Genomic DNA, 18801 nt, shown 5'->3' with positions numbered 1-18801 from the left:
GCTGACTCGGTACAACAGATATAAATCTGTTCTCCTACCAACAGCGAGTGAGACAGGTACAGGCAGGCAAGCGTGCGGGCACACACACAGAGAGAGAGAAAACACGACTGTGCCTGTCCTGAGTTGGCTGCTATTGGACTATCAGCCTAGACAAAATGGCGGGAATACTCAGCGTCGTCCACATCATCAGCATCTGTATTGTACGTTTCAAGCCATCAACAGACTCATAACTGTCGTTGTTTCAGCTTCCTTTCAAACGTGCTAATATATACAAGTTCACGCTGCTTGCTAAGCTTGCCCATGGAGCAGCGTTGATCCCAAGGGCAGACGCTGATACCTGGACGTACTTGGGATGTTACACCGATCAGGTGGGAGCAAGAACCCTTGGCCAGGTCGGGTACACTCTTGGTGGTCCTGGAAACATGACCGTTGCCAACTGTCAAAATGGATGCGCGTCTCAGGGATACTCGCTTGCTGGAGTTGAGTACAGCAGCGAATGCTGGTGTGATAATCAGCTACGGAACGGCGGCGGCCCTGCACCTGATGGAGAGGCAATGTGCTCAATGCCTTGCAATGGCAACCCTGAGCAGAAATGCGGAGGGCCAGGAAGGCTAAACCTTTATCAAAATACTGCCATCAAGCCAACAGACACCATGACAACCTCAGTTACCTCGACAGAGACCGGGTCACCGACGACTACATCAGTCCCCGAGCCGACTCAGGGGCTGCCGGACGGCTGGCAGTATTCTGGCTGCTACCAGGACAATGTCAACGGAGGGCGTGTCATGTTCAAGATGTTACCTGATAGCTCAACCCTCACGATTGAATCCTGTATTGCCATGTGTGTTAAGCTGGGCTATACTGTTGCAGGAGCTGAATACTCCAAACAATGTTTCTGTGACAATTATCTTCGGAACGCTGCTCCGCAGGCAATAGAGTCTGAGTGCTCCATGACCTGCAGCGGCAATACACAGCAGAAGTGCGGTGGCCCTAGCCGATTGAGTGTTTATTCAAAGGGTAACCTGACCGTTCTCCCTATCCCTGTGCCGCAGACCGGAGGCTTACCAGGTGGTTGGAAGTATCAAGGATGCCTCCAGTAAGATGATATCCCTATGTCCGTGGATGCAAAGCCAAACTTACCATTCTCTCTAGGGATAATGTCAACATGAAGAGGACTTTCCCATACCAAATTGTTGACAAGACGAACAACACTGCTACAAACTGTCTCAGTCGTTGCTCCAAGTTTGGATTTGGAGCAGGTGGGATGACGTACTCGGAAGAATGCTGTGAGCTCCTCCTATCTGAAATATAGAGACTGGCTCTGTAACTAACCAGCAATACCTAGTCTGTGGAGATTTCGAGGATATTGCGGCTGCTGGAGCCAAACTTGTACCTGAGGCCATGTGTAGCCAGACTTGCTCTGGTAATGCAACTGCTATATGCGGTGCTGGCAACTTGATCACATACTACCGGTGGATGGATGAATCCCTGCAAAAATGGAACCGCCCAACTGGAATCAATGCCGGCCGCTACGACTTCTTGATCGGCGGAGTGCTTGTTCCGCTTATTACCACTGTTGGTATTAATGGCAAGATCACTTTCCAGGAAAAATCTGGAACTGGAGACCCAAACACCACTGGAGCATATGAATTTGACCCTTATTATGAGAAAGATTTCAGCAAGGCGTGGCGGGAAATGCATGTTAAGACCGACATCTTCTGTGCTGGAGGACTTGTTCTCCCAGACAAGGTCGGTAGACAGCTGACGGTTGGTGGCTGGTCTGGCATATCAACTGAGGGTGTCCGGCTCTACTGGCCTGATGGCTCTCCCGGGAAGCCTGGAGTAAATGACTGGCATGAAAGTCCAGATGACTTGAGATTGCAGAACGGAAGATGGTACCCCACTGCAATGACAATGTCGAACGGCTCTATCCTGGTTGTTGGGGGCGAGGAAGGATCAAATGGTGCACCTGTACCCACTCTAGAGATTCTTCCCCGAGTTGGCCCAGTCTTGTTCATGGACTGGTTGAAGAGGACTGACCCAAACAACCTTTATCCTTATCTTACACCACTTCCTGGCGGTAACATCCTAGCTGCTTACTACAATGAGGCAAGAATCTTGGATGAACGGACATTTGACACTGTTAAAACCCTGCCAAACATCCCAGGAGCTGTCAATAATGACGCCGGAGGCCGTACGTATCCTCTAGAGGGTACGATGGTACTTTTACCCCAGAAAGCTCCTTATACCGAACCCCTTGGTGTCTTGATTTGCGGTGGCTCTACGCCTTATGGAGGCGATGCTTTAGATAATTGTGTTTCTATTCAGCCAGAAGTACCTAACGCCGAATGGGTGATAGAACGAATGGTAAGCCAACCTCTCTCTATAAGCACAAACAAACAAAAAATATCTTATCTTCCTAACGACATTTACTATATAGCCTTCCAAACGGGTTCTCACCTGTATGGCAGGCCTTCCTGACGGGACGTTCCTGATTCTGAATGGAGCAAGGAAGGGTGTTGCTGGCTTCGGCCTCGCTGAAGACCCCAATCTCGGGGCTGTTTTATATGACCCTTCAAAGCCGGTCAACCAGCGTATGAGCATCATGGCAAACACCACTATTGCCCGCATGTACCATTCAGAGGCAATTCTGATGGCAGACGGCCGTGTCTTGGTTAGCGGCTCAGACCCGCAGGACCCTCGATTCCCCCAGGAACGCCGAGTTGAGGTTTTCCTCCCCCCTTACATCCTGTCAGGAGCCCGCCGCCCAACATTTACCATTGCCAACAAGGACTGGGCCTATGGAGGGAAATACAAGATAAAGATCACATCCGGCAACCAATCAAGAATTAAGATATCCTTAATGGGCATGGTTTCGAGCACCCATGGAAACAGCTTTGGCTCCCGAACTATCTTTCCTGCCTTCTCTTGCTCTTTCGGTACCTGCACCATCACAGCACCACCGGATAGCCACACATGCCCTCCGGGATGGTTCATGCTATTCGTACTTGATGGTCCAACTCCTTCCATTGCCTCCTTCGTACGAATTGGTGGAGATCCTGGTAGACTGGGAGATTGGCCTGCAACCGGTGGATTCCCACTTCCGGGTGTTTAAATATTAATGACATGAGGTATGAGATATAACGATATGGAGGAATAGATATATACGGAGTAATCAAAGATAATTTAATAGTTGCTAGAATGGAAGATACTAACTGCTACATTTGCTATCACCACCAATACCAAATGCTTTGATATAAATATTGAGAAATAAGCGTTCATTGAGAAGAGATAAACATATCCATTTTCCTTTTTATTTTAGATCTAGTTATAGATACCCCGTAGATTATATGCTAGATATTAAACTTGGGATTCCGACTATTGGGGTTAATAGGGCTTTCACTTTGGCCCAGGAGTTGGATAGAACTTGGTCAACAACGTTATTATTGTCTATTTCTGGCTGAACTTACTAGTTAGGTTAACTCGCTAACTCGCACGAGGCGGGTCCCTGCATAACTCGCCACGCGGAGACGCGGAGACGCCCTGCCAAGCCTGTCAACAAGCGCCAAGGTTCAGCAGCCGCGCGGTAAACTAACAAGATTCTCGATACTGCAGCTGGCTGGTTGAGAATCACTTCCACGGCTTTGAATATAATGTTAGTTAAGCCTGGGATATTTGTGAAGTGCTTCTTGCAGTTGTCACTTGACTACTAGTTTGTGTAGTTGATACTCGGGAGTGCATATAAAATGAGAACATTGCTATGCTAGTAGAACTTTTATTTTCTGCCCATTTTTATTTGATGGGTGGCACAAACGTATTCACTCTTCACTCGAGGGGGAACTGGATGTGTTAAATTGGTAAGAACTGTGACCCTAGAGCAGTTAGTAATTGGGTCCTTGGTGTATACGCAGGGAGACAAGGTAATGTGTTTTAAGCTATCTAAAATCTACATCGAGGTTGGAAGAAAATGAGGCGAGAAAGCTACTATAGAACTTGTCGGTAAACATAGGACTACGATGTATATTGCATGGTGATAAACTCTGGAGGCCGCTAGAATACATTGAATGAAGAGAATAATCAACATTTCATAATCATTATATAGGTACGTATACGCTATGCCATGCTATACTGTGCTATGCCGAGCCATCGATTACCCAAAAACGCCCAGCTTTTATTTTATTCATTTCCCCCCTTTCTTCTAAATAACCTGTCCCTTGACCTGTTTTATCTGCTTCACATCGACGTTTCGCCAAATAGCGGCGGCAGCAAATCCAACAGCCCATATGGCGGTACCGGCTGTGAGCATACTCGTTTGCGCGCTTGCATAGGCGCGTTGGATGGCGATTCTAGCCGGGGAGCCGATGGGGTAGCTGAGCTGGACTTCCAGCTTGCCGAAGATTTCAAGAAGATTGGCCTGTTCCTCGACGGGGAGGTATTCGAGGAGTTTGGCTGGAAAGACGGACTGCCAGATTGCGCCGGCAACTGTAAGACCGATAGCTCCGCCGATGGCCGAGAACATAGATAAGATTGCAAGGATGGCGGCGATCTGCTGGTGGTTTCCGGCAGACATGGCGGCGATCTGAGGGGTGATGATGAGGACTCCGCCGGCAAAGGCGATGAAGATCTGACACATGACGATATAACCGATATTAGCCTGTGGGTCACGGAAGTAGATCATCAGGCCCATGAAGAGGGTGTATATTGGGATGGCGCCGTAGAGTGTGATCGCCTTGTAGCGGCCAGTATAGCGGATCACAACACCCGCAGCAATTCCAGCAATTGTGTTGCCGAGACTATAGATCTGGACTACGTAGCTGGCGTTGGTGACGCTGAGACCGTTGACGACCTGGAGAAAGGAGCTGAAGAAGCTATTCCAGCAGAAGAAGCTGATGAAGAGGACTGTCCCCAGCAGACATGCGCCGACCAGGTTGCGATCAAGCAGCAGGGAAAAGGGGATGAAATTGACCGGAGCAAAGTACCTCTCCCACAGCGCGAAGAGAACCATCAGCGCCAGGCCAAAGACGAGCAGACAGATGACCAAGGGCGAGCGCCAGCCCAGCGGCTGCAGAGCATACAAATTGAAGGGCAGCAGAAAGAGCGTGAGTCCGGCCGTGAGGAGCAGAAGGCCGATGGCATCGAACTCACGGCAGTAGTAGAGGAAGGACTGCCAGGGGTTCCTGCGGCTGGTGGACGAGGCGATGACGCCCTGGCGCTTTGCCTTGAAGTAGTTGTGCAAGACGACGCCCAGAAGCGGCAGACAGAGAACGGGCACGATGATCGAGAAGGCTCCGAAGCACCAGGGCCAGCCGGGCCCTTTCAGGAAGCCCTCTGAGATGGGCCCGCTCAGCCAGATGGTGATGATGTTGGGCGAGGCGGCAAGGGCGGTCATCAGGCCACGGTTCCGCATGCTGGTCGTATCGGCGACGAAGATATTAATGCTGTAAAGCAAGGCGTTACTGCCGACGGTCCAAAACACCTGCGCGGCGGCATAGGTCTCGACGTTGGCGGTGGCCGCCATCATGACGAGGCCGGCGGTTGCAATGGCCAGCGACATGCCGTACCCCTGCGGCCGCCCGAAGACATCGAGGATCTTTGCGACTGTCAGGTTGCATACGCCGCCGATGACGCTGCTGAGGATGCCCACCGTCGGCGTGAGCGAGTGGTGCTGTAAGGCAGAGGTGACGAAGGGGGTCAGCGCCGCGACGACGCCCATCTCCATCTGCATGATAAAGTAGACGATCCAGATGAAGGCGTACGTCAGGACGAGCGAGGTCATCGACCAGACCGTCGCGATGGCCTCGACCTGCTGCACTCCGGCCTGCGGTGCCTCTGCGTCGGCTCCCTTGCTGTCGGCAGCCATGGCCGCCGGCTGCTTCTCGTCGTCCGCGGCGGTTGCTGATGCCGGTGCTGGTGTCGCTGGCGGCGACTCTGCCGGGTATTTGGCCTCTCCTGCCGTCGCCATGAAGTCTTTACTCTTGAACTCCTCGTTGCTTTGACTGGAAAGCCTGGCAGTCCCCTGGGGACTGATCGTGGATGGTTCCCGCAGCACTTTTTATCCTCGACCCGCCCCCCCCCCCCTAGCAGAGCAATCGATGCCCCCCATCCCCCATCCCGGGCTGACGCAGGGCCCGGCGTACAGGCAGACAGGCAGACAGGCAAGCCGGACGATGAATGAGCAAATAATAATCAGCTCAGAAAAACCCGCCTGGGATTCTCGTTTTTCTTTGGCTTTTCTTTTCTTCTTCTGCTGCTGGATTGATCTTTGCATTGCAGCCGTTTTTGCTCCTGCGTCTGCGTCGCTTGCATGAACACGCGAGCTGCCAATGATAATTAGCTCGATTCACCTCAGTCCCCTTGCTGGATCTACTTGTTTCAAGCGCTCTGGCGGGTTTTTGCTTCGCTAGCTCCGTCTCCGTCTTGGGGTTGCTGGGATGTTCGTGGTTTGGGGCGTCTTGGGATTTCCGGGGGGGCGGGCTCCATCAATTCAACAGGACGGACAACCCGTCAGATTTTGAAAGACTTAACTAGTGACTCCGTTGATAGTTATGGCTTATTTGCAATCGCGAAACAGACAGACAAAGACTGATAAACCTGCTCAAGTCTGCTCAGATCGTCCGGTGTCTTGTCGGTGTCTCTGGGCTGAGCGCTGCCAGCCGTGTGGAATCATCACATGGAGGGCTCCTTCGTTCGGCGGTTAGAAAGGCATACCAACTGGCCTGACTCTCTGTGCATGGCTAACTAGTTGCCCAGCAGTACGGAGTAACAGCATAACAGCAGCAGGAAAGGCCAGAGGCAGCGGATGCTGTGGAGGTCGTCTGGGGAAGATGCCGGACGGAAAGGGAGAAAAAAGGGGGTCATATTTATATGCTGCTGCCAGGCTCTCAGAGAGAGCTTAATTGATTGTCGCCCGCCAGGAGAACAAGTCCCAGGGACAGCAAGCTTGCGCTAACTACGACGTTGGGCGATTCCGTAGCTAGTTCGAGCGATTTTAACAAGAGTTTTCTAGATAACTATATTGGAGAGTTTCCTGCCAACTAACTAACGAGCAGCCTTGACTAGTTGGTTTCTTGCGTAAAGTTGCGGTGTCGCGAGTCTGCATGCAGGGGCGTAACGGGCGCGCGATTTCAAGAAGATCAGATCACTTATTACTCCCACTATTACTGCTATTATTATGATATTATTGACTAGCGAGCTGGAGGTTGTGCCGAGGTAGCCGGAAGTAAAAGTAGGACCTGGAAACGTCTGAGGCCTGTTGCGTCCGGTCTTCCTTATTTTCAGAGAGCCAACGGGTGCCAGCTGGCTAAGGCCCTGCCTTGGGGCTTCAGCCCTTTTATCACCCGCAGAAAGACTTGTCCAGGCGAGAAAACTGGGGACTGTTGGAGCATTGCATGCAGGTGCTCCTCTTTAGCCTCAAGCATGGGAACGTTGGCTCCGTAAATCGATCACAGGATGCTGTCTCAGATGTCCAGCAATTCCATAGATAGCACGGGAAGACCGCTTGCTAATACTACTACTCGGGCGTCGTCCGGTCACGAAGCCCTCATCGTAAAACTGGCATTAGGTAGCATCGCAGCTTGTTGATCAATAAGCAGGTGTTAAATAAAAAAAAAAAAAAAAAGGAACAGAGGGAGAACGAGAGAGTGCGGACAAACGGGAGAACGATTTTCTCGCCCGCGAGGCAAGCTGGTGATCCGGCTGCCTTGAGCTGCTGCCCTCCACAAGAGCTGATTGACTGTGACATTTGTTCTGCACAAATATAGGATCAGGATGGTTACACACGGCCTCGTTCACTCCAGATTCACATTTCTGTCCAGGAGGGTGGGTGTAGACTTCATATATACATATGTCCGCAGCAGGAGGAACCCCCAGGGAATCCTCGTATTGAGACGGCCAGCCAAAGAAGCACACCAACGCGGTGAAGATCAGCCAGATGTTCCCGGCCGTAGTCCGCCATCGCCTTCAGCTTGACACGAACACTGTCCTTCCGTATCGGGATGCTCAGCCAGCGAGAGGAGGGGGTGCAAGGTGTGGGAAGTATCTGCTTGTGTGCCTATTCTTGGTATATTAATATTCCTGATGGCCCCACAGTCGTATAAAGTACACGCCATGGCCAAATCTCTCCGGCAGCCGAAGCGTATGTAATGCTTGTCTGGCTCCCTGGCCAGACACCAATGCGGGATTCAGGGATGATCTGTCAAGAGTGTTCCGTATCAAAGGGAAAAGAAACGAAACAAGGCGAAAGAAGGGAAGCATGGCCGGGCCTGAGGCACCATGCCTCTCAATCATCCATAACCAGCGAAAATTCAGGGCTGGAAGGATTCTTCAGACGCATAGCTCAAGCGCCGGCTGAGCTTGGCTTGCTTCCTTCGCTGGCGGATGTGACAAGCTAGGCAGCGGGTTTCGGGCTGGCGGGTATCAGTCACTTTCAAGATGGCCTGGGAGAGCCAGGTTCGCCATTCTCTTCCCGTGCGCTGGGATGTAGGGTACATGAACCGTCTCTTTGATTTGTCCCGGATGATGTTGTCGCTTAGGCTAAAAGAAAAAACTCTGTCTGGGGGAAATCAGTTAACGAGTTGGACGAGTTGGACTAAAGGAAAAAATATGGAGACAAGACAACGAGGAGGGATCTAAAATAAGAAAAAACGAGTAGAAAACCACCCAGGGGACGTTATTATCACGGAGATGCAGCCCGTAAACTAGAGTCAGCTCCCTGTATATATGAAATGTTATGCAATCATCTGGTAATAGTCCTTGACGACCATAATAAGATTTGGCTTCGCGAGGCAAACTCGAAATACGAAAGATCTAGAAAACAAGCCTCGTGCGGTCTGACTAGTCGATCACTCGTTCACTCGTTTAAATTAACATGGGAGGCTGTCGGGAAGTCCTGACCTTGACGGCTTGGGGGACTGTTGGGACGATTATCGGTGCGGTTGGATGGAGCCAGACTCAGGAGGCTTCTATCACTGTCCGAGCCAAGTTGACCAGATTCAATAGTCGACTAGTTGATGGAGTGGACAGGCTGTTTTTTTCATCCTACCTGAATATGTAAGAGGATGGCTTCAGTGGACTAACTATGTAACTACTTAGTTACTGTACTCCATATTGCAAATTAAAAAAAGACGAAGTGGCTCCAACTCCGTATAACTAAAAGGCTGTTAACTACTCCGTAACTGATGGAACAAAACACTGCCTGCTCCGTACCCACCCACTCCCACACGGCATTTGGGGAGAAAGCCCACTGCACGATGGAGCCTGCTAGTTAACTTGCCAGCTAGTTAACTAACTAACTAGTGAGTTACCACACATGCCCCTTGTTTTGTTTAACTCCGATTACGTTGATGTCCCTCCAGACCAGAACGGCAAAGAACCCGACAACCCAAACTGCGGTGCTTACTACCAGCATGCTTATCTGAGCGTCACGGTACGCATGCTGAATAGCGAGGCGTGTGGCGGATCCAACAGGATACGACAGCTGTGTTGAAAGATTTTGGTAGATCTCAGGCAGCCTGGAAAGCTCCTGGGTAGGGAGATACTCTGCCAGCTTCCGGGGGAAAACACTCTGCCAGATAGCAGAAGCAACTGTTAGGCCCACGGCACCGCCAACATTTCCAAACATTCCTAACACGGCGATACAAACCGCAACGTGTTGATGTGACGCAGCCGCTAGAATTGCAACCTCGTCACAGATCATAATCGTGCCAGCAGCTATGGAAATGAAGATCTGGCACATGATTATGTAGCCAACGCTGCTGTCGATCTTGCAGTAGTATATCATCAACCCGGAACCCAACACGCTGAGCGGAATCCCAATGTAAAGGCACACTGGTTTGAAACGTCCCGTGTGATGGATCATGCTACCGACCGCAATGGCAGATAAAACTGAGCATACAGTGTACGTCTGCACAACATAGCTTGCATTCTCGACACTGAGGTTGTTAACAACCTGCAGATAGGAACTAAAGAAGCTATTCCAGCACCAGAAGCTCACGAATAACGTAGCTGAGAGAATGCAGGAGCCTAGCACTGTTCGGTCTAGTAAGAGAGCGTAAGGGAGAAATGTGATGGGAGCATAAAGCCGCTCCCAGACGACGAAACTAACAATCAGTATCCCCCCAGCAAGTAACATCGAAACCACTAGAGGCGAGCCCCAGCCTTGAAGTGAATAGAGATTGAATGGTAGTAAGAAAAGGGCAACCCCAGTAGACAGGAGGATAATTCCAACGGCATCGAACTGCTTGGAGTAGTAGACAAGCGATTGGAGCAAGGTTGGGTGATCCCTGTCACTCCCGTCACTTTGCGAGACCAGACCCATCTTCTTGGCTTTTAGGTAGTTGATCAACAGGAGCTGGAAGAGGGGAAGAGTAATCAGCGGCACAAGTATGGCAAACATGCCGAAAGCCCATCTCCAACCGGGACCAGCGAGGAAGCTGGAAGATATCGGACCAGCCAACCAACATGTAATAAGATTTGGCGAGCTGACAATTGCTTGCATCAGACCACGGTTGCGTAACGAGGAAGTGTCGGCTACGAACACTGTTAGGCTATAGAGTATTCCATTATTTCCAACTGTCTGAAAGACTTGTGCGGAGGCATATGCTTGGACATTGCTGCACATTGCCATCATGACAAGCCCTGCCGTAGCAAATATAATGCAGAAGAGGTACCCCTGAGGGCGCCCAAACACGTCTAGGACCTTGGCCAAGGTAAGATTAGTGACACCACCTATGACGCTGCTGAGAATCCCGACGGTTGGTGTCAAGGAAAATAAGGCAAAAGCGGAGGTTACGTAGGGAGTTAGGATACTCGTGGTAGCAAGTAACATCCCTTCGACAAAGTATGTGAGCCAGATCATCACGTATGCAAAGATGAGTGCACCGCTAGTCCATGCTACAGTCACAGCCTCAATGCTCTGTACTCCAGGCTGGACTTGAGGTGCCTGAGGGGTGGTCTCGGCATAATTATTGACGTTGGGAAGAGTGTCATCGCCATCAATATTGGTATATGTATCATTATTCAAGAGATTCATGCGCTCTTCGCTATCTGACGTGCCATGGCGGCTGGGCTGGGGAATATCTTGTAGTCCCATGTTTGGACATAGGGGCAAAGGGGAGGATAACACCATTCAGCAGCTGTGGCAGAAACTCCCCGATCCGAAAAAGAGGTTAGAGGACGGGAAAGAAACAATGAAAAAGGGGACAGCGCGTGGTGAGTTTCCTCCTCTAGTTTCGATAAAAGATTAAGACAAGTTGGGGCCAGGAAATGAGGGCCCAAATTTGGCTGGTATCTTGCGATTTTTCTGTATAGGACCGCCACGTTCGAAGGATACGTGTGGTATAGAAAGATCAGCAAGGCCGCCTGCAGACCTTCAGTCCAGAAGGAGCAGGTCCCTTGTCGGTATCCCGTTTTATGGCCAGGGGGCTTCCACTCTGCAATCCCTTGCTTCCCGCTATAAATAGGCCGTTGAGGCAAAAGGCCGAGAGCAGGGGACCGCATGTTTAAATTTTCCAGCATGGGAAGAGGGCAAGAACAGGGGCTAACCTTTTTAGGGTCAAGGTCAATATTACATCATGACTAGTAGTTCTCTGATAACGATTATGTGCTCCGTAGTTACTTTTCATCGGAACTGGCGTGAAGGTGGATAGGCGCGGGAAATCGGTGTTACATGTTCCCGCCCCTAGGACTTCGATCTCTAGTTTTTCAACTCACTTTCCTAATACCGGAAATGGTATGCAAGCTGGCATAGGCGTACGTGGAGTATAGCATCCGCCTTGGCTCTAAGTGGTCGCAGACACGTTGAACACATCCACCCGAAGGATGCAGTTGAAGCTTTTCTTGACTCAGCACACAAATCTTCCTAACCGATAGGTGAACCAACCGTAATCGGGCTTGTCACACTAGTTAGTTTCCCTAACGGAAGAAAACAGACTAGCTAGCTATATCAGAGTTTGATAACAAGGCTTCGGCAGGGAAAAGAAAACGGCAGAACCATAAACAAGCTTGCATGGTCTCGCCTACGTAAATGCAAGGTGCTGTCAGCCTTTCGCCTGCCCTTCGCATTCGAGAACATCGGTACAACCAGTGGTGACTCGTCTTCCTGCATGATATTGGACTCGGTTGCCGAAAGTACTCTTGCATGTTCATTTGGAGCTTCTCGCCTCCTTTTTTATATTGGGAACAGACACAGACCGTCCCACGCAATCGCCAAGAGCCAATCATATTGTGATTTATAATATTGTGGTCATGTGATGTCGGCTCGGGCCGCGGCTTCTTTCGACATCAAAAACTTAAAAATGGCCAAAACTCGAGAAGGCTTTTGTTGCTTTCCACTTCAACTCGACTTCATCGCAGTCACAAGCTACCCGATCGTCGTCTCCAAGCAAGCGGATAACTGCTGTGTTTCCATGGCATTGGAAATCCTCCGAGACGCAGGCTGATGGGGCGGTTGGCTGAAGGATCAAATCTCGAAACCCGTCAGGCTCATCACCCCATTATTTGTGTGGTGGGCGACCGTTCCCCCTGGGGCAGAGCTCTTCAAACTGCCACTCTAACCAGATGAGGAGATTAGTCCTATGCTAGGTTATACGAATCAGATCCCCTCCCCTTTGCAGATCGATCTCGCTTCTTTCTCGTGGTGAGAGCTCAGGGTTTTTGTGGGAGTGCTGGCCTCCTTTATTATGCCAAGCACAGCCGGCTTGGGAGCCAGGAGAGAGCGTGGGCCAGAGGATCCAACGGAAAAACAACAGTGTGTGTTTTTGCAGATCAGCCCCCAAAGTTACAAATATCTGACGCTTTTTTCAGTGTGGAGGTCGCTCGTTTTATTTCTTTTTTTCTTTTTTCTCTTTGCTTTTTTTTGATTTTTTTTTTTTATTACCCACCAGCTCAACCGCAAAGCCAACTCCGTGTTGACTGAGCTTTGCTTGGCTCTTGTCATCGAAAGCTGCCAAGTGACGGATGAAATTCTGCATTTGGTCAGGGATTGTGATTCTTAGCGCGAGGGTGCAAGGATCCATACGAACTGGCTATTCTTAATGCTACACCTGAAGTCCATGTATTTGCTTCAGAGAGCCAGAAAATTGTCAATCCTTCCCATTGTCTGGCTGTACCCAATCAATTGCAGCAAATATGATCTCATGGGACCGAAGGTTGGGGGTGAATTGGCAACCATGCAATCACACCTTTGGGCCATTCCGGAGATATTGGCCCCTCCCACGTCACTCATCAACTGCTTGGAAAGGCCCGCCATCCTTCCTTCCTATTTTTGTTTTCACTCTTCGTTTTTTCTTTTACACGGCATACCGTAACTTGGCTCGCTTCAACAAGGCTCCAGGATCGTGTTGAAGCTTGCATCAAGAAACGAGCTGCTCCTTCCATTGATTGTTTCTGCACAGAACGGGCAAGCCCTAGGTGGCTCACGTGGATGGGTATATATTCGGACGAGTCTCCCTCTGCCTTGTGGTTGACATTATCCTAATATCCAGCATATCATCTTCGCTCCCTCAGCCGAACGTGCTTTGATGCATTCGGATCTCAAAGAGGCTTTTCTCTCCTGACTGTGGCAGGTTTTTATTTATCTTAATTAATCCACGAAATTCTTCATCATGCCTCATAAAGCAGAACCTGAGGTAGCGGCCTCAAATAGCGTTTACGCAGTCGACGATAAAATGTCGACCAACTCCCTTAAAGCCAACACTGACGACATACGAAAGACATCTCGACTCATCCTAGATATTATATTCGAATACGCCTTGAACAAATTCGATGATTCCAAGGATCGACTGGAAGCCGGTGCTGACCATTTCCTAGACGTAATTGACCGTTTCGTGGCTGAGAGAAAGCGTGTGGACTCATGTCTCCCTGCGTTCCCTTTCAAGTCCGCAAACAAAGTGTATAAAGTACTGGGAACTCTGCCTGACATGGCCGAGCAATTGGCCCTTGAACGGCTAAATACCATGTGTGCACGTATACGGGATATATACCCACCGGGTGCCCAAGTTACCATCATTTCGGACGGTATCACATATAACGGTATGTCATATCGGATCGTCCCTCAAATACCAAGAATGCTAAAGACTGCTAACGTGCATCTACTTGGCCCTGTTGCTAGATCTTCTCTCAATATCTGACCAAGACACCTGGGCTTATGGGGAGGCTCTACGCAAGATGGCGATTGACAAGAAGTTCATTCATATCCAGTTTTCCAGAATGAAGGATTTGCTAGACTTCCCCCTCCCTGAAAAGCTCACTGAAATTACATATGTTGCGAACTGCACCACCTTTCGCCGTTTGCTCATAAATCGATATGGCAGGGATGATCTTGACATCGACCAGGAAATTACGGCAAACCCTGATACAAAGCTCACCTATCTGGGGTACAAGAGGTTCTTAGAGTCTGATCTGAAGCACATCTTCCCTCGTGGTGTCGGCCGCAGCGCTCATAGCTACAAGAGGGACTGCAAATACTTGGCCAAGCAGATGCTCATGCGAGGTTATGTAAGCAGTCCCAAGTGAATGTTGTGACTACTTATTACCGTCAATCTACTAACATCTATCATTTATCAATAGGCTTTTGCTGGTGCAGTCAAGAATGCGTTCCCCAACTATTTACGACTCTCCATTCATGAGTCAGTTGGTTTGAACAAAGTCTCTGTGTGCTTGTTGAATACCAAAACTGGGTTTACAACGCCGTGGCATTGCGCCGTTGCCCAATTAGCTGATGGTGAATGGGTTAGCGCTCCCATGGGTGAATTTGCCAAAGACAGCAGGCTAGAGGTTGTATACATTGATGGTCGCCCCAGCCATTATAGAGAGAAGCTTCGTGAGAATGGTGTTTCAGCAATTACCGAGTCAACTGCGAGTTATCTTCAAGCAGCTCGTCCTGTGAATGCTACTGGATATCTTAGCGGTGCATCAACTCCGGGCACTGCTTCACCTAGCTCTTTTTCGGCATCTCCTCCTCGCACAACCGCCCGAAGCAGTGGCGGCACTACCCCTGAATCTGAGTCCCCTCCCACCTTACACAAAAGCGGCCTTGGGGTTGTGCTAGGCAACGATATGAATAATCATAATATGCCGAAAAAATCGAATGTGCTACCCTCTGTCCCTTATGGCAAGCGGCTGATCCCGCAGATAATGGACGAACTGGCGGTTTCCCAGCCTGAAAGAGTTGTATTCTCGTTGGCGTCTCTTTCTAGCAATGATCTAGTGTTTAGGGAAATAACTGCCCGTGCGTTCAATAAGGCTGTTGACAAAACCGCCTGGTGGCTTCGAAACCAAGTTGGAATACCTGACTCGGTACAACCTGTTGGCTACATTGGTCCACGTAAGTCAAAACTGCTGGTGTAATTTGATGCTTATATAACTGAACTAACACCCTTCGTCCAGATGACCTGCGACACGTTCTCTTGACTTACGCCTGCGTCAAAGCTGGCTACGCTGTAAGTGCATAGTTTTACCTTATACCCTGTTAACTCTCCAAACAGAGGTCTCTCCTTATGCTCATCCTTATTGTATAGGCTCTTTTTCTTTCCCCCAAAAATAGTACTTTGGGAGCGGTCTCTGTCCTCGAGACAACCAATTGCAATATCTGGGTCAGTGCCAGTGAGGTAGCCCCTGAGCCACTTGTTGAAGAAATTTTACGAGATCGTCCCATGAAGTTATTGCAGCTGCCTCTACTCGAAGAGCTACTTGATGCTGGGTCCACCGAGGCTTTCCCTTTCTCAAAGAACTTTGAGGAAGTTATCAATGAGCCATTCTGTTACCTCCATACGTCAGGTAGTACGGGGGTGCCAAAACCGATTCCATGGTCCCATGGTCTCATCGGTACCATGGACGCAGTCCGATTACCACCCCCAGCTGCAGGGTTTGATGGATTGCTTCCCTGGACTTCTGACTGGTTGGATGGAGATACAATCTACTCGTCGTTCCCAATGTGCCACGTATGTATATTCCTTTTTTAAAAAAATATGCTTGTCCTTGGAGACGAAGACATGACTGGCTAACGAACTCTAAAGGGGGCTGGAATTATTATGAATATCCTTATGCCTGCATTTTTCAACTTGCACTGCGTTTTAGGTCTAGCTGGAGCGCTTCCAAACATTCGACTTGTCGAGACTCTTGCTGATAATGTCAAAATTGATATCTGGAGCATGGTTCCCTCTCTTTGCAATGAACTTGGAGAAACACCAGAGGTACTCGCAAAACTCAAACCATCGAAGTTCATTTGCGCATCCGGTGGCCCAGTTAACCCAATTAGTGCTGGTAAGGTTAATGATGTTGTGAGGGTTCTGAATTTGACCGGAACGACTGAAGGCCTCTTTATTGGCAACCTTGTTACTCCAAGGGAAGATTGGTTTTGGTTCTGCTTCCACCCTTACTCGGGGTTTGAGTTTAAGGAGATTGGGGAGGACACCTATGAACATTGGATACACCGCAACGAACACTGGCCTCTCTTCCAAGGTATTTATCATACCTTCCCGGAAAAAGAGTCAATCAATTTCAAAGACTTATATATGAAGCACCCTTCCAAGCCCAACCTGTGGGCTTTCAAGGGCAGAAGCGATGACCTCGTGGTTCTATCCAATGGATACAAGATAACTCCGCTTGAAACTGAATCACTGGTTTCAACGCATCCTGCAATCAAAGGGTGCATTCTTTTCGGAACTGGAAAGCCACAGGCAGGTCTTCTCATTGACCTAAAAGATCCATCTCAGAAGTCGGACGAACTATTGGATAGCATCTGGGAGACAGTGAAGAAGGCTAATTCGATGTCTCGCCACAAGGACCAGCTGCTTAAAGACTTTGTAACCTTCACAAAGCCCGACAAACCGTTTATCTACACCGATAAGGGAACAGTGAAGCGGGCAGCAACCTTGGCTCTGTATAACAACTACATTGACAGATTTTACAGTTCCTTAAGTGATGACCCCGATGAAATGGACGCTGTATTCCCCATTAACATGGAGTCAACTGATGCAATCGAGAATGGAGTTCGTGAGATCTTGGCGTCTTCAGTACAAGAAATACAACAGGCTCCTGTGGACACAGATCTATTCGAGCTTGGCCTTGATTCTCTTGGTGTTTTTGCGGCCATCAAGAAAATTCGAATGGCGACTGGCTTGGGTGAAAGTATTGCTCCCAGGCACGTGTATGCTAACCCTACACTTGCTAGTCTGTCCACAACTATTGCTCAGTTAGCTGAAGAAGCAAAAGCAAAGGCTGCCAGCAAGGCTGGCCCTTTGAGCCTGCCGATGGACGATGAAACAGCGAAACTAAGGAGAATGATTGCTCAGCACCAGTCAAGACAATCTTTCAAGCTGAATGCATTGGACTATGTCAACCCAAATCATAACATGGGGCTTGTCTTTTATTTCTCTCTCCGAGATGGGGTCAGCTACCAGGAAGTGTTCAACAACTTGCAAGAGGGTCTCAATCGCACATTCGAGTTGATCCCAGCTCTGAGTGGCAAGATTATGCATTGTTCGGAGCAGGAGATTGGCTATAAGAAGGGGGACCTTTGCGTGACGATTCCTCCACTATGCATGGCAGCTGCCGCTGGAAATCGTCTTGTATACAAGGACCTTTCGAGTATTCTTCCTTCGTTCGATAAACTGCGACAGGCTGATTTTGCCCCATCACTCTTCAAGGATAGCCTTGTTTTACGTGATGATCCGATCACTAAAATACCCGCGGATATTTCTGCTGGACAAGTCAACTTCGTTGAAGGGGGTTGTATTGTTGCTGTTGACTTGAACCACTGCTGTTTAGATGGACTTGGTGCTATGATTGCTCTGAAGGTCTGGGCTGAAAACTGTCGATTCCTCCAGGGCGACAAAACTGCGACATGTAGCTGGTATGACCCGGAGAGCTTCAATCATAGCCTGCCCGAGATACTTCACGAACAAGAAGGATGGACTCGCCCCGTTGACGAAGTAGACCCTGGTACTTGGGGTTTCCTACCATTCTTTCCCCCAGATGACAGTCCAACCAACCATGAATCTCCCCTCGGTCCTCGTCCCGTTTTCCCTCTACATAACGTGTGGCCTCTCCCTCGTGCTGAAAGATGTATGAAGACCACTTCATTCCTGATCACTCCCGAGAAGCTCGAGAAAATGAAGCAGGATGTAATTGCAGACCCAGAAGCAAAGGGTGTGATTACATCTATCAGCGACATAGTGCAGGCATTCTTCTGGGGTACTGCCATCAGAGCACGATACCGCGTGGCCAAGGAGATCCGAAGACAAACTTTTGGCCCGGATGAGATGTCGATTCTCGAATTACCAACGGATGGTCGTCCATACTTCTCTACCCGCCTGCCATCTACATATATGGGAAGTGTCCTCATTATGAACCGCTGCAGTATTCCTGTGGAAACCCTTTGCTCTCCTGACACAAGTATCGGGTATGTCGCATACATGCTCCGCCAGTCTACAGCACGCATTACACCATCGCTCGTGCACGATGCCTTCACAATCTTGCAGTCTCTTCCAGACCACAGCCGATTCTCAACTGCGAATATGGGTCTTGAACACATGCACGCTATGATATCCAATATGATGCTCTTCCCCACAAGTGAGATATCTTTCGGCAGCAAGTTCTTTGCCAACGGGGGATCCCCGGAGTCTATGCGGCCACAGGTTGATCGCGCTAATGGCATCTTCCGATTCCTGGCCATCTATCCCATGAAGAAGGATGGAGGCGTCGAGCTTGTTCTTGGAACCCATGCGGAGGAATTGGAAATGTTCAAAACCGATGCAGAGTTTACCAAATATGCAGACCTCGTTGATGTCTGCTGAAAGTTTT

General features: G+C 49.5%; 4 protein-coding genes across 4 annotated transcripts; 2 read left to right on the top strand and 2 right to left on the bottom strand.

Moving 5' to 3' along the window:
- Positions 1–245: 245 nt before the first annotated feature.
- TRV_04725 (uncharacterized protein) lies at positions 246–3274 on the top strand (the record flags this gene model as incomplete). The annotated part of the gene is made up of 5 exons (XM_003021131.1): positions 246–1096; positions 1153–1259; positions 1313–2367; positions 2441–3040; positions 3194–3274. Coding segments are annotated over 5 exons (2694 nt in total), but the record flags the coding sequence as incomplete, so codon positions are not given.
- A 924-nt stretch (positions 3275–4198) lies between these two features.
- On the bottom strand, positions 4199–5962 carry TRV_04724 (uncharacterized protein; the record flags this gene model as incomplete). Its single annotated transcript, XM_003021130.1, has 1 exon — positions 4199–5962. One exon carries the CDS (start codon positions 5960–5962, stop codon positions 4199–4201), a length of 1764 nt encoding a protein of 587 aa, XP_003021176.1.
- A 3336-nt stretch (positions 5963–9298) lies between these two features.
- TRV_04723 (uncharacterized protein) lies at positions 9299–11089 on the bottom strand (the record flags this gene model as incomplete). Its single annotated transcript, XM_003021129.1, has 1 exon — positions 9299–11089. The coding sequence occupies one exon, from the start codon at positions 11087–11089 to the stop codon at positions 9299–9301; it is 1791 nt and encodes a 596-aa protein (XP_003021175.1).
- A 2512-nt stretch (positions 11090–13601) lies between these two features.
- Positions 13602–18794, top strand: TRV_04722 (uncharacterized protein; the record flags this gene model as incomplete). The annotated part of the gene is made up of 6 exons (XM_003021128.1): positions 13602–14028; positions 14108–14493; positions 14566–15322; positions 15385–15437; positions 15516–15938; positions 16014–18794. 6 exons carry the CDS (start codon positions 13602–13604, stop codon positions 18792–18794), a joined length of 4827 nt encoding a protein of 1608 aa, XP_003021174.1.
- Positions 18795–18801: the final 7 nt, after the last annotated feature.

This window comes from Trichophyton verrucosum (genome assembly GCF_000151505.1).
Source record: "Trichophyton verrucosum HKI 0517 chromosome Unknown contig00362_1.f1.exp, whole genome shotgun sequence".
NCBI lineage: Eukaryota > Fungi > Ascomycota > Eurotiomycetes > Onygenales > Arthrodermataceae > Trichophyton > Trichophyton verrucosum.
This window is presented reverse-complemented; position numbering and strand designations above follow the sequence as displayed.